The sequence below is a fragment of the Oncorhynchus mykiss genome, chromosome 18, assembly GCF_057628025.1.
Source record: "Oncorhynchus mykiss isolate SJ-2025 chromosome 18, ASM5762802v1, whole genome shotgun sequence".
Lineage (NCBI taxonomy): Eukaryota > Metazoa > Chordata > Actinopteri > Salmoniformes > Salmonidae > Oncorhynchus > Oncorhynchus mykiss.
Window position 1 is genome coordinate 41,278,059 of NC_143039.1, and position 12,607 is coordinate 41,290,665.

General features: G+C 42.2%; 2 protein-coding genes across 3 annotated transcripts; one reads left to right on the forward strand and one right to left on the reverse strand.

Moving 5' to 3' along the window:
• Positions 1-551: 551 nt before the first annotated feature.
• On the reverse strand, positions 552-8,265 carry LOC110496042 (putative hydrolase DDAH2). 2 transcript variants are annotated; one of them, XM_021571680.3, is made up of 6 exons: positions 7,818-8,265; positions 5,864-6,518; positions 5,433-5,621; positions 4,450-4,569; positions 1,809-1,952; positions 552-1,479 (listed from the first exon to the last, which is right to left on the reverse strand). In XM_021571680.3, exons 2-6 carry the CDS (start codon positions 6,146-6,148, stop codon positions 1,363-1,365), a joined length of 855 nt encoding a protein of 284 aa, XP_021427355.1. In that variant the 5' UTR covers positions 6,149-6,518; positions 7,818-8,265; the 3' UTR covers positions 552-1,362. The 2 variants fall into 2 exon arrangements, with proteins under 2 accessions (XP_021427355.1, XP_021427356.1); XM_021571681.3 differs by having other exon boundaries at positions 5,864-6,514; positions 7,818-8,076.
• Positions 8,266-9,387: 1,122 nt separating this feature from the next.
• LOC110496043 (uncharacterized) lies at positions 9,388-11,904 on the forward strand. The gene is made up of 3 exons (XM_021571683.3): positions 9,388-10,048; positions 10,344-10,463; positions 11,313-11,904. Exons 1-3 carry the CDS (start codon positions 9,997-9,999, stop codon positions 11,522-11,524), a joined length of 384 nt encoding a protein of 127 aa, XP_021427358.1. The 5' UTR covers positions 9,388-9,996; the 3' UTR covers positions 11,525-11,904.
• Positions 11,905-12,607: the final 703 nt, after the last annotated feature.

The window sequence follows — 12,607 nt, forward strand, 5'->3', positions numbered from 1 at the left end:
TCCTTCCAAACCACCCAAATGTTGAATTTTCGATTTCCAACTTGTGTAATGTTTATGTCCAATGGCCGATGAGCACCGATACGTTTTATCTATAATTTCTCTTAATCCTTTTCAAGGATTAAAAAGGATTTGCAGTAGATTGTCGACGTGTTTCATGATGATGACTGCTTGTCTAACTTGCTAGCCAAGATTTTGAGAGTATGATGTTGACATGATCAGTCCAATCAAAGCTATGGTAGATATAACGTGATTTGACGTAATTTTATCTGTGGCCAATGACCTTGAGCCTACTAATGGGCACTTCTAATGTAAATCTATGGCAGCACTCAAGAGGGCTTGAACTTTCTAGCTCTCCCTGTAGATTTTGTGGTGCCATACTGTCCCCATGAGTGACAGAACACTGAACCAATCACGGCGCAACTAGAAGATTACCAACCCCTACGCTCTGTATTTTCCACAGGCTGTCCCTACACCACAGAAAGTACTGAGAGAATGAAACACCTGCATTTTGGATCTGCCTTACTCAAAAAAGCAAAAAAAAAGAGACCATGTTTGTATGCAGCTTTATTAACTCAATACATTTTGATAACTGATAACATGCAAAACAGGCAACAAAAAAAAGTGCTCTGCCCCACCTGCCCTGAAATTTGCAAAAGGCCTATACAACGATAGACAGAATCCATAGAATCTATACAACGGATGTGCCCATTTAAGTCAGGACTGGCAGCCACTGTGAGTGTACCCATGTGTTTACCAGTCAAATTGACATGGTTAGCGGTGGCAAGTCCCTTCTATGGATTATATTTCTATGGCCGCAACGTAACAACAGCCTACTTACTGAGCGCAGAGAGTGTGGTTCGGAGGATGGATCAGACATTTTGGATAATGGCAGCAAGTCTTGTTATATAATATAGGGATATAAAACTGATTTGGCTATGCTTTTGTCTCCAGAGAGCATCTCTGTAGAGCCGGGCCCGTATACAGTACGCCTACATTTCAAATCTAGAGCCTATTAAAGATCCTCAAGCCACACTGCACTCTTTCCACAGAAGGGGAACCCTCTTTAGCCCCATTTAGTGCTATCCGGGATGCTTGAGACATCCCTACCTACCCTAAACTTAACCCTAAACCATACAACTTACCTAACCTTAACCATACCTCTAACCTTAACCCTTACCCTAACAGTTTTAAAATGTCAACTTCAATGGGGTGACGTCAGAGTTGCGATGTCCCAAGGATACAGTTTAGACTTTTCCCTTTAGCCCCTGGCCCAACAGTTGGCCATTTTCTTTATGTTCACATTTGTATTTTCCTATAGCCAATGAAGGTCTATGTGTTTACTATGGGAGAAGGGCAGGGTATTCAGAAGTTCGGCTTCCTATTGATAAGTAGGCAGAATGAAGACAGATGGCCTCCGAGCTTGGAGGCCTCGCTGCACGCTGTAGGGAGGAGGGTGTAGTCTGTCAGCTTCTGGAAGGCCTGTGGGGTGGGGGTGGAGAGAATACCGTTTTATTACATCCACATTTATGGGGAGAAGCTTCAGCCGATGTCCTTGACAGCTGGTTGACAAGCTTTTGTGTTTAGCCTGCGTTCCTTGTTCTACCGTGTACTTCATGTGATTATTTCATGGTGTATTGCAGCAGGGTGGAAAATTAATGCCTATATCATGGCACATTTGGGATTGAGTCGAGAGGGATTTTGTATTGAAAATATAATTGTTTCTCTCTTATATGCCAAAGACCCAATACGGTGGATATAAAAAAAAAGTATAGCTTAGTAAAGTAGCCTAAAGACAGCTGTTCACTCACAGGGACACTGTCAGGACACTCCTCAGTGGGCGGGTGAAGCAGGTAGTCCACTTTGGAGGGGCCCCTGACATAGACACAGTTAGCTGCTGCGCCCGCCGGGACCGTGAGCATTTCGTAGTGGTGATCAGTCAGCTGCTCCATCATCTACAAAAAACACAGAGGCAGTGCTAACAAAATTAGCATGACAGTAGCGGCCAGGGTCTGTTCACATTTGAGTAGCCCACACAGGGAGAAGCTGAACTGGGCAAGAGCCAATCATCTCTGGATGGGGACCAAATGGATCACATACACTTGGGTAATGTGAGCAAATAGGGCTCTAAACAACACAATGACATTTTAAAAACAGCCCAACAAAGCTTGCTTTATCATTTACATTTTCATCTGAGCAGAGACATAAATACTGGGCTGGAGAATTTTCAGTCGATCACTTTGCATGTCTGAATGGCAGTTTGTTGAGGCAAGCAGAATGTACAGTTGAAGTTAGAAGTTCACATACACCATAGCCAACTACATTTATAATCCGTTTTTCACAATTCCTGACATTTAATCCTAGTAAACATTCCCTGTCTCAGGTCAGTTAGGATCACCACTTTATTTTAAGAATGTTAAATGTCAGAATAATAGTAGAGGATGATTTATTTCAGCTTTTATTTCTTTTATCACATTCCCAGTAGGTCAGAGGTTTACATACACTCAATTAGTATTTAGTAGCATTGCCTTTAAATTGTTTAACTTAGGTCAAACATTTTGGGTAGCCTTCCACAAGCTTCCCACAATAAGTTGGGTGAATTTTGGCCCATTCCTCCTGACAGAGCTGGTGTAACTGAGTCAGGTTTGTAGGCCTCCTTGCTCAAACACACTTTTTCAGTTCTGCCCACAAATGTTCTATAGGATTGAGGTCAGGGCTTTGTGATGGTCAATCCAATACCTTGACTTTGTTGTCCATAAGCCATTTTGCCACAACTTTGGAAGTATGCTTGGGGTCATTATCCATTTGGAAGACCCATTTGCAACCAAGCTTTAACTTCCTGACTGATGTCTTGAGATGCTGCTTCAATATATCCACATACCTTTCCTCCTCACGATGCCATCTATTTTGTGAAGTGCACCAGTCCCTCCTGCAGCAAAGCACCCCCACAACAAGATGCTGCCACCCCTGTGCTTCATGGTTGGGATGGGGTTATTTGGCTGGCAAGCCTCCCCCTTTTTCCTCCAAACATAACGATGGTCATTATGGCCAAACATCAGACCAGAGGACATTCCTCCAAAAAGTTGCAAACCGTAGTCTGGCTTTTTTATGGCGGTTTTGGAGGACTGGCTTCTTCCTTGCGGAGTGGCCTTTCAAGTTATGTCGATATAGGACTCGTTTTACTGACGGCTGCATGGTCCCATGGTTTCATACTATTGTTTGTACAGACGAACGTGATACCTTCAGGTGTTTGGAAATTACTCCCAATGATGAACCAGACTTGGAGGTCTACAATTTTTTTTCCTAAGGTCTCTTGCTGATTTCTTTTGATTTTCCCATGATGTCAAGCAAAGAGGCACCGAGTTTGAAGGTAGACCTTGAAATACATCCACAGGTACACCTCCAATTGACTCCGATGATGTCAATTAGCCTATCAGAAGCTTCTAAAGCCATGATGTAATTTTCTGAAATTTTCCAAGTTGTTTAAAGGCACAGTCAACTTACATGGAACCCAAACCGGCTGCGCGCGTGCACCATCGTGCATACATTTATTTTGTCCCCCCACACCAAACGCGATCATGACACGCAGGTTAAAATATCAAAACAAAAAAAATCAAAACTCTGAACCAATTACATTAATTTGGGGACAGGTTGAAAAGCATTAAACATTTATGGCAATTTAGCTAGCTAGCTTGCACTTGCTAACTAATTTGTCCTATTTAGCTAGCTTGCTGTTGCTAGCTAATTTGTCCTGGGACATAAACATTGAGTTGTAATTTTACCTGAAATGCACAAGGTCCTGTACTCCACCAATTAATCCACACATAAAACGGTCAACCGAATCGTTTCTAGTCATCTCTCCTCCTTCTTGGCCTTTTCTTCTCTTGACTTTATATTGTGATTGGCAACTTTCTAAATTAGGTGCATTACCGCCACTGACCTATTTCGTCTTTCAGTCACCCACGTGGGTATATACATTGAGTAGATGGCACCTGCTTCTATAAACCAATGAGATGGGAGAGGCAGGACTTGCAGCGCGATCAGCGTCACAAATAGAACTGACTCCTATTTTAACCTTGGCAACGCAGACACTCGTTGGCGCAATAATTTAATATAAATTTCTAAATTTATTTTTGCAACGCGAGCGGTGTAGTCAGCCTGTTAGTGTATGTAAACTTCTGACCCACTGGAATTGTGATACAGTGAATTATAAGTTAAATAATCTGTCTGTAAACAATTGTTGGAAAAATTACTTGTGTCATCATGCACAAAGTAGATGTCCTAACCGACTTGCAAAAACTATAGTTTGTTAACAAGAAATGTGTGGAGTGGTTGAAAAACTAGTTTTAATGACTTCAACCTAAGTGTATGTAAACTTCCCGACTTCAACAGTACATGGATAGAGAGCTACTGTATATTAGTTCACCATCTTTCTCTCGGACACACACTCACCCGGAGGGTCTTCTTGGCCCCATCACTGTTGCTGATGATGATAGTATCAGGACCTCCCATAGAGCAGATGTTCTTTAGACGAGTTCCCTCACACACTGGCACCGTGGACACAGTGAAGTCCTACAACGAGGACAGAGATGGTAAGAACATTAAGTGGCCTATAAAATGTTGTAGATTCTAAAATATTATTCTTATTGTGCACACAGGGACCCAAAGAAAAAGATTTATCTTTGAATTACTTTTTAACATGATCATGTACTTGGACATCAAATCAAGTAATTCATCAGATAGATTAGATAATACTCTGTAAATATTGCATGCAAAAAGCAACACCAGGAAAGCAGACAGACGGCAGACAAACAACGACCCAAACACAATGGTGTAGTTTGCATGCCCTACCAGGAGTGATATTGAATATCGAAATCCAACAAGTTATGGTATTGACTACTGTTATAAGTCCATTAAAATAAACAGACCTGACTGTGAAAATCTAATTTTGTCTAGTTTACGGGAGCATGGTAGAGAATTAAGAAGTATGCATTTTCTTTGTACATTCATACTTTCCCATCCATCTGTTTCTACCCTCACACAAGTTAACTCACACGTGGACAGATATACACACACATAACTGCCATAAATGCACTTAGCAAGAGGAAGCCATCAATACTAATGGCGCTACTGTGGACCATGTCAAATCACAAGGGGCTTCCTGGTATGATCACCACCATCCCTGACCAATGGGACATAGCTTGCTCTTCCATCATTTGTCTTTGAGCCATGAATCTCATAATACAATAGAACAATGGCCACCTGCTCATCTCTGCTGCAACACATGGGCTCTGTCCCAATTAGTCTTTCCTAGATTCTTTATGTCCTCTTTGCTTGCCTCCTCAGAACACATTGGAGGAGAAGGTTGGAGGGTCTTTGGATCTTGTCCTCGCATGTGGTTTGAGAAAGGAATCGGGGAATCAAGCTATACTCACTCTGAAAGTGTCGGCCAGAACCTCAGCTCCTCTGTGGTTGGTGTGAGAGGAGATGCCCACAAAGAACTCCCTGCCAGTGAAGAGCACGTCGCTGCCCTCCAGCGTGGCCCCTACGGAGCCTCCCTCCTCTGCCCCCAACTCCACCACTGTCAGGTTCAGCTCCGACATCACCCTCCTCACCGCTTCAGCCTGAGGAAGAGAGGAGAAAGGGACAGAGAGGGAGAGAAAGAAAGAAAGGAGAGGTCAAACTGACTCTACTGCAACATTAATCTATGATTAAAACATAAATAACAACAATATAAATCAATAGGTGAGACAGAAATACAACACGTTTAATGGAATGATTCACAACATACACAAATCTCGTTCATTTAGGTTAAAAAAAAGTCAGCGAAAGTCAGTATTTCTCAGTTGTTGTGGTCAGTGTTTACCTCTCTGCGTCTCTGCTGTTTGAATGGCCTGGTGATGAGTGCCGTGTCTCCCTGTATCACAGCTACATCCTCTATCCTCCAACTCTCTGGTAGCTCCGGGTCGGCAGGGATCTCTATGAGCTGCAGCCCCACCTTCTGTCTCAGTGCCCCCGTCAGAACCCCAAACTGACGCTGTGCCTTGGCCAAGTCCGTCGTGGTTTCCTCATTATCGACCTTCCCAAAGGTCTCTGGGATGCCCCGCACCACTGCGTGGGTGAAGCAGCCGTACGGCAACACGCTCGCCATGATGTGTGTGTGAGAAAGAGAGGGTGTGTGTGTGTGAAGGCGTGGGAGTACCCTGGCTTTGGGCTAGTATTGGTGTTCTGCCACTACAAGGCAGAACAGAAGTGTGTTTGCCACTAAATGAGTGGGTGACAATTGTTGTCAGAGTGTGTTCCCAACTGTTTGAGAAGCTGTGAGGTGTGATGGCAAGACCAGCTGGACACTAAAGGGATGTGATCGAGCGAATCAGCAGCTCTATGGGGAGTCTGTCATCAGGCAGGAAAACACACAGGAGAAACTCTTCATCCCTGTTCTTCCACTTCAGTGATTAGCCACTCCAAAACCAACTGCAAAGTTCCAGGGAGGTAAATATGAGTTTCAGTCTGATTGCTGTCTGAAAGAAAGGAGGGAGATATTATTTAGGGCTTTTGATGAGAAGGATAAAGCACGTTAGTACATGCTCAGTGACTCATTAGATGAAAGTTCCTGTGATCACTTGTGTCTGCTCTACTGCACGCATTTCACTCTCTTCAACTGTAGGACATATAGTAGGCTACCCATTCTGTCTGGAACTTAAGATATTTTCCTCAGAAAGACAATGGTCTGTTTTGTGGTGCTGCTGGCATTGGACAGTTGGCATGAAGAAAAAAAAAAACGGCATAATCTCAAGTGTTCAGTGTCCACCATTTGCCATTGAATACTTGATTTAGTCCAACTAAATAATAATTATTCAATCATTTGTAATGTTACTTCTCTTAACTTATTATTTCATAGAGACACTATTCTTATGTCAAGTTGAACCAGAATTAATACAGATAACAGAGTGGACTGGAGAATGCTGACAAGAGCTGCATTGTTCAAGGGCAGATTATTTGAGCTCAACATTCTACAATGGTCTTGCAATGGCAAATCAATCAGCTCGTTGGCTACAGTTTAGAGACACTCCCTGCTTTATTTTCATCCTGTTGTGAATCCCAGCGCCAATATTATATTTGCTTAAACGACTGCTCTCTCTCCCTGCTAGGCACACGAGTTTACTAAACCAGAATGTTGAGCAATTTCAGGTTGACCCCTCTTAACATTTTGACGCAACAAGTGTTGCAGGATTGCGCCTATATGTTCAGATGCTACCTACATTTATGGTATTCTGGATAATTAATAGAAAATAGCCATTCACGGCAGAATTTGAGTAATTATCAGACAATAACAAACTAAAAGTGATGTCTCTCAATATTGATTTTTAGGAATGTAACCTACCTAAACCTCAAATCAAATGAATACAACTAGATTTCGGAATATTTCTCAAATGTATTTCATTTTGTTATGCCTTTTTAATCATCCCGTGCCAGCCATCTGCAGAGTAACCAAACAAGTTATTCGAAATGCATCTAACATTGGTTGGCTGCAAGAGCTCATCACGCCCAGTGCAATGTTAAGATGTCTACTTTATTATTACTTTTACAGAGGTTAATCACATTCAGTTATTCCGCCATGTCTTTAATCGTATGCCTATTTTCTCTGTTTTTTCTTTCAATTTCAAAAACCTATCCCGTTATTATCTTCTCTTCTATATTTCCCTTTACCCGGCGCCCTGTTCACCCCTTCATCCCCCACTTCCCCTCCCCCAACCGTCCTAATTCCCTCCGCTCAGGGAGAAAAGTAGGATATTAATCACGATAGATTTGCTTCTTACCTTCTATGAAAGTGCAGATCGAATAGAATTCAGCAACCAGAGTGCAACTGATTCGGACTTCTGTCACTTTAAGTAAGTTTGACAGCTAATCTTTTCGTAAAATGTTGCCCAAACCAGTTGAAATGTTGCTCTAACGTAAACTCGTTCAATGCAGAACACAGATTGATTTCAAGTGGTTTTCGGAGAGATTATTGCACCGGATTCATATTTTCTCCCTGATTCATTGTTTCCAAGTGTGCCACACCCCCGCTCCCTCGCCAATTTTGTATCCGCCCATTCTACAGATTAACGTCAACAGTTCTATCAATTCGCAATGTTAAATTGTATATAGTCACATTATTACTTCGCACGCTTTCGGAGCTTTTTTATAGACGCAATACGATTGACTATTCAACTTTGTGTCTTTGTGTCTGTGTATGTGTCTTGTTGGAGTCTAGTCTTTGTCTGCGAAAAATAATCCTGTTTTTTTCTGCAATATTGGTCATATACTTAACCACGCAGTGGGTCCAAGAGAAAGATATGATGGAGTTACACAACATAGTCTGTCAACATGTATATTTGTCTTGGAGAATTAAGGACAGGTTTCTAATTTATTATCAATGCTAGTGGTTTATCACACTTCCCGAGGTTCGGCCTCAGATTGATAAACATGACTCTGTCTCAAATTTGAGATAATCATCTCTGGTTAAATGGTAAACACTCAAACAGACCCGCTAGTGACAGATGGACTGTGACCTGCAGACAGGACAGTGCAATGTTCGTCTAGCGACTGGCATATGTTACTGAAATCAAAACGGTCAAAACAGTCAACTGCAGACTTGATTGGGAGTCAGAAGAAAATGATAATTTGATGACAAGAGAGAGAGAGAGACACACACAAAGACAGAGAGCAATAGAGATATACACACACACACAAAGACAGAGAGCAATAGAGACATACACACACACACATAGGACATAGACAGGATTAAGGAAGAACACCATCTGTCAGCCCATCTCCAGGCCTCACAAAACATCCTGTTGAAATACAGTGGAGGAGGATCTGTATTCTACGCATCAGCACTAGCATGAGCCAACTAGTTCAACCCTGTAACCTCCCTTCCGATAGCAAAGCATTTTCCAAAGGAAAACTAAAAAACAAGCAGTTCTTATTGGACAAGTTCATGTAGTGCCTCCCTGTTTCACACTGTTTTCTCACATTTTGTGCTTAATGAACGTGACCCTAGCCTATCTAATATTTATCCACAGTGGAGTGGGTTTCAGGAAGGCTGGCTGTACATGATGTGTTTAATGACTGGTAAACAATTTATCCGGCCTTAGCCCACCCCTATCACAAGACTCCTGTCACTTGACTATCCTCCCTGCTCACCTCACGGCACTCATTAGGGAGTTATGGATAATGCAGTTACTTCCTCTCTCAGTCTGTCTGTCTGTCTCTTAGTTACTCTTTTTCTTTCTTAGTCATTCCCTGTCTGTCTGTCTGTCTCTTTATTATCTCATGCATAAATTGAATGCAAAAGCTTCTCAGCAAGAAATACTCTTGTGTAAAATGCATAATGCTATATTGTAGGTTTCACATACAGTGCATCCCCTCCACTCTTTTTACTGTGCCTTCTGTATCCACATCTGTGGGTGTAGACTTCATTATGGACATGATGTATAACTTCCCTTGCTATTTTTGATTCAGTACAATATAAATCACCACCACATTTAGTTGTTTTCTTAAGGAAGGACCTCTGTAAATCCCCCTTTTAGACAGATTTTGACAAATTATACTGGGAGCGTGTGTTAGCACACCACACGGTTACCATCCAAATTCAATTAGGAGAGTTTTGGGTGGAGACCTTGACTCCCAGAGTCAGAAATAAAGAGGACCAGACATGGGGAGGTAGATTGAGGGAATTTACAACTGACCATTTGAGGACAATACAACTGACATCTGGTCACTTATTGCGTTATCAGAGAGGGAAATATCACAGTAGGAAAATACATGTAGTTGACTGGGAGAGAAAGACTGAGAGTTGGATGGATTTGATACTGACTTGGAAGGAAGGCAAGGGAAATTCAATTTGGGAGTAGAGCGAGGCTGAAGATATTAGGCAGGGGCGTTGACCAAAACAACAGAAGAGTTTGTAATATCTTCCAAAGTGCCAAAGGATCAACTTCTAGGACTTCTGCGATGTCTCATCCACAACTGTTTCTTCTTTTCCTGTGCTGTCTTCCTCTGGCAGGTATGTAAGAAAAGGAGGATCATGCCTAGGAATACTCAATTCAATATGACAAAGTATTTTTGTTTAACAAGGACAATTGTCTTTTTAGATTCGACCCATATCGCGATAGCAGGAAATAATAAGATACATTAGCCAGTCAGCCAAAAAGTTCAGAAGAAAAGCAATACCTCTAGTGCTGAGTTGTCTTTTTTCCCTCCACCTTAAGTACAATGTTAGTGTTATACCCCCATTAGTATGATGTATATCTTATAATTGATACATAATCTTAATGTATGTTGGTCCCCTTCCTTCTTAGCACCTCTGTGTTGTTACACATGTGTGTTTCCTGCCATCTCTCCCATGGACTGCCTCAAGTTCCCCCAGGAGTGTCCTGCTGGACAGCGCTGCCTAGCTAGCACTGCAGTGGGGACGCGAGGTGAGTGCAGACTGTGGGTGTTTGTGTGTGTATATACATTCTTGCATGCGTGTGCGTGTGTGGGCATTGGGGACAGTATTGGGTTTCTGGTGGAGGTGGCATGACATATTGTGTTAATGACAAATACAATGAAGCCTATGTTCCGTGATTGTGCGTTGGATTGAATAACAAACTTGAGTGGCACTGCAATTGTGTTGTGTCAACTGAAGTTGAAGAGTTAAGTGTGGGAGATATTTTATGGTCCACTATGCCTGCCTAGACTTGCCTTTCTACTAGGTATTCAAAAGACTAGCTAAAAATGCTAACTGTCACCACTATCTCTCGTTAGCTCCCTAATTCCTGTGATGCCAGGAAATGATCTAAAAAAAATAGCCCGTGCGCTCAGTGGGTGGGATACAGGATTCTGTGTGCCTCTTAGGATATGAGGAGGATAAGAGGAAATGGAATGCTCTGAAAACACAGACAATGTCTTTCTTGTTAAAGAGTTTTTGTAACATAACTCAATGGAGGTCAGTAATTTGCAGTGGTTGAATGTATTGTGTTTAAAACCTTTCTAAATGTAGAGCTGGTGTGGCCTACCCGCTGACACCTGGTGGGCCAATTGTTTTAGCCTCTTAGGACGACAGTAATACGTCACAATGCCTGTCAGTCTAGCATTTACACTGTCATCTCCTCTTGCCTCTATTTCATTCAGTGCACTGACGAATAGGCCTACACGTACTGAAGTGAAATAAAGTATACTGTACTGTATGCATCCAACTCCAAGTCTGGGTTAACTGACTATTAGTAGTGCTAAACTCATTCTGTGTTTTGAGTACTATTGGTATTACCCTTCTCTCCCATCTGTAGGCTCCCTGCGTCTGGTCCTGTATGAGAAGAGCTGTGCCATTCCCTCCCAATGTGGTCTGTCTGGGGAGAAACATACTGCAGGCCTGAACTTCACCTACCACAACAACTGCTGTGACACTGACCTGTGCAACGGGGCTATGGCCCATGCTGCCCCCATCTGGAGGGGAGGTGCACTGTGCATCCTGCCTATTCTCTCTCTCATACAGGGCTGATATACTGATTTATTACATGTTATATGAAAATGCACTATCGTACAATAACATGCACAACCTATATATGTCATGGCGTGAATCCCACTAACCAAAACAATCTTAGTATAGACATACACAGTGTGACAAACTGACAGTGTCTCGTTTACATGAGCTGCTTACAGACAATAGACACACACACACACACACACATATCACACTATTTTAATGACAACGTAACTAGAGACAAAACATAATGTTGATGAAAATGGTACTTTGTTAAGAACCTTTGTTTAAATATGGGTTAGCTTTCTAATGTTTAGACTTTTCAACTGTGCTATATTTAACATTACCTTGTTGGAAAATGACTGGCAGCAATTAATAAACAGACAAACAAAACAAAACAATTGTGTTTTTCATGTCGATCTCTTTATGTGAATTAAGAAATGACTGTGTCTTTTCAGGCTGATTGAAACATACAAAAGAAGTTAAAAAGAAATGTCAGTCTCATACTAAGTTGATTGACATCCTCTGTAGAGATCTAATGAAATGTCATTGATTCAATGTCCACAACGTGATCTTGGTTAAATGCAACTGCCATTGATTGAAATGGAAGGTGAAGATAAGGGAGGAAATATGTCGAAGAAAGAATACATTAAAAGTAGGAAATAAAAAATAATACAAAATAAAATGTTTTCAAATGAAGATGCGTTTGAGTAGGAGGAAAGACAACATTAAAGAAGACTAGGACTGCGTTCCTGCACACGGTTCCAACACCATCCTCAAGACACCACGGTGGTAGGCCTGATCAGTGACAATGACGAGTCAGCCTACAGGAAGGTAAAGCACCTGGCTGCATGGTACGCTGACAACAACCTGGCCCTCAATGCAAAGAAAACCAAGGAGCTCATTGTGGATTACAGGAAGTCTAAAAGCTGCAGCCACGCCCCAGTTATCATTGATGGCACTGAGGTGGAGTGTGTGCCCAGCTTCAAATTCCTGGGTGTCTACATCTCCGAGGACCTCTCCTGGACCCTCAACACCTCAACCCTGGTCAAAAAGGCGCAGCAGCACCTGTACTTTTTGAGGAGGCTGAAGAAGGCCCGC

Coding starts and splice junctions, on each gene's coding strand:
- LOC110496042 (XM_021571680.3), bottom strand. CDS start 6,148: ATGGCGAGCGTGTTGCCGTACGGCTGCTTCACCCACGCAGTGGTGCGG. Junction 4,570..5,432: donor TTCTGGCCGACACTTTCAGA/GTGAGTATAGCT, acceptor TCCTCGTTGTAG/GACTTCACTGTGTCCACGGT. Junction 1,953..4,449: donor GGGCCAAGAAGACCCTCCGG/GTGAGTGTGTGT, acceptor TGTTTTTTGTAG/ATGATGGAGCAGCTGACTGA.
- LOC110496043 (XM_021571683.3), top strand. CDS start 9,997: ATGTCTCATCCACAACTGTTTCTTCTTTTCCTGTGCTGTCTTCCTCTG. Junction 10,049..10,343: donor GTGCTGTCTTCCTCTGGCAG/GTATGTAAGAAA, acceptor CTTCCTTCTTAG/CACCTCTGTGTTGTTACACA. Junction 10,464..11,312: donor CACTGCAGTGGGGACGCGAG/GTGAGTGCAGAC, acceptor TCCCATCTGTAG/GCTCCCTGCGTCTGGTCCTG.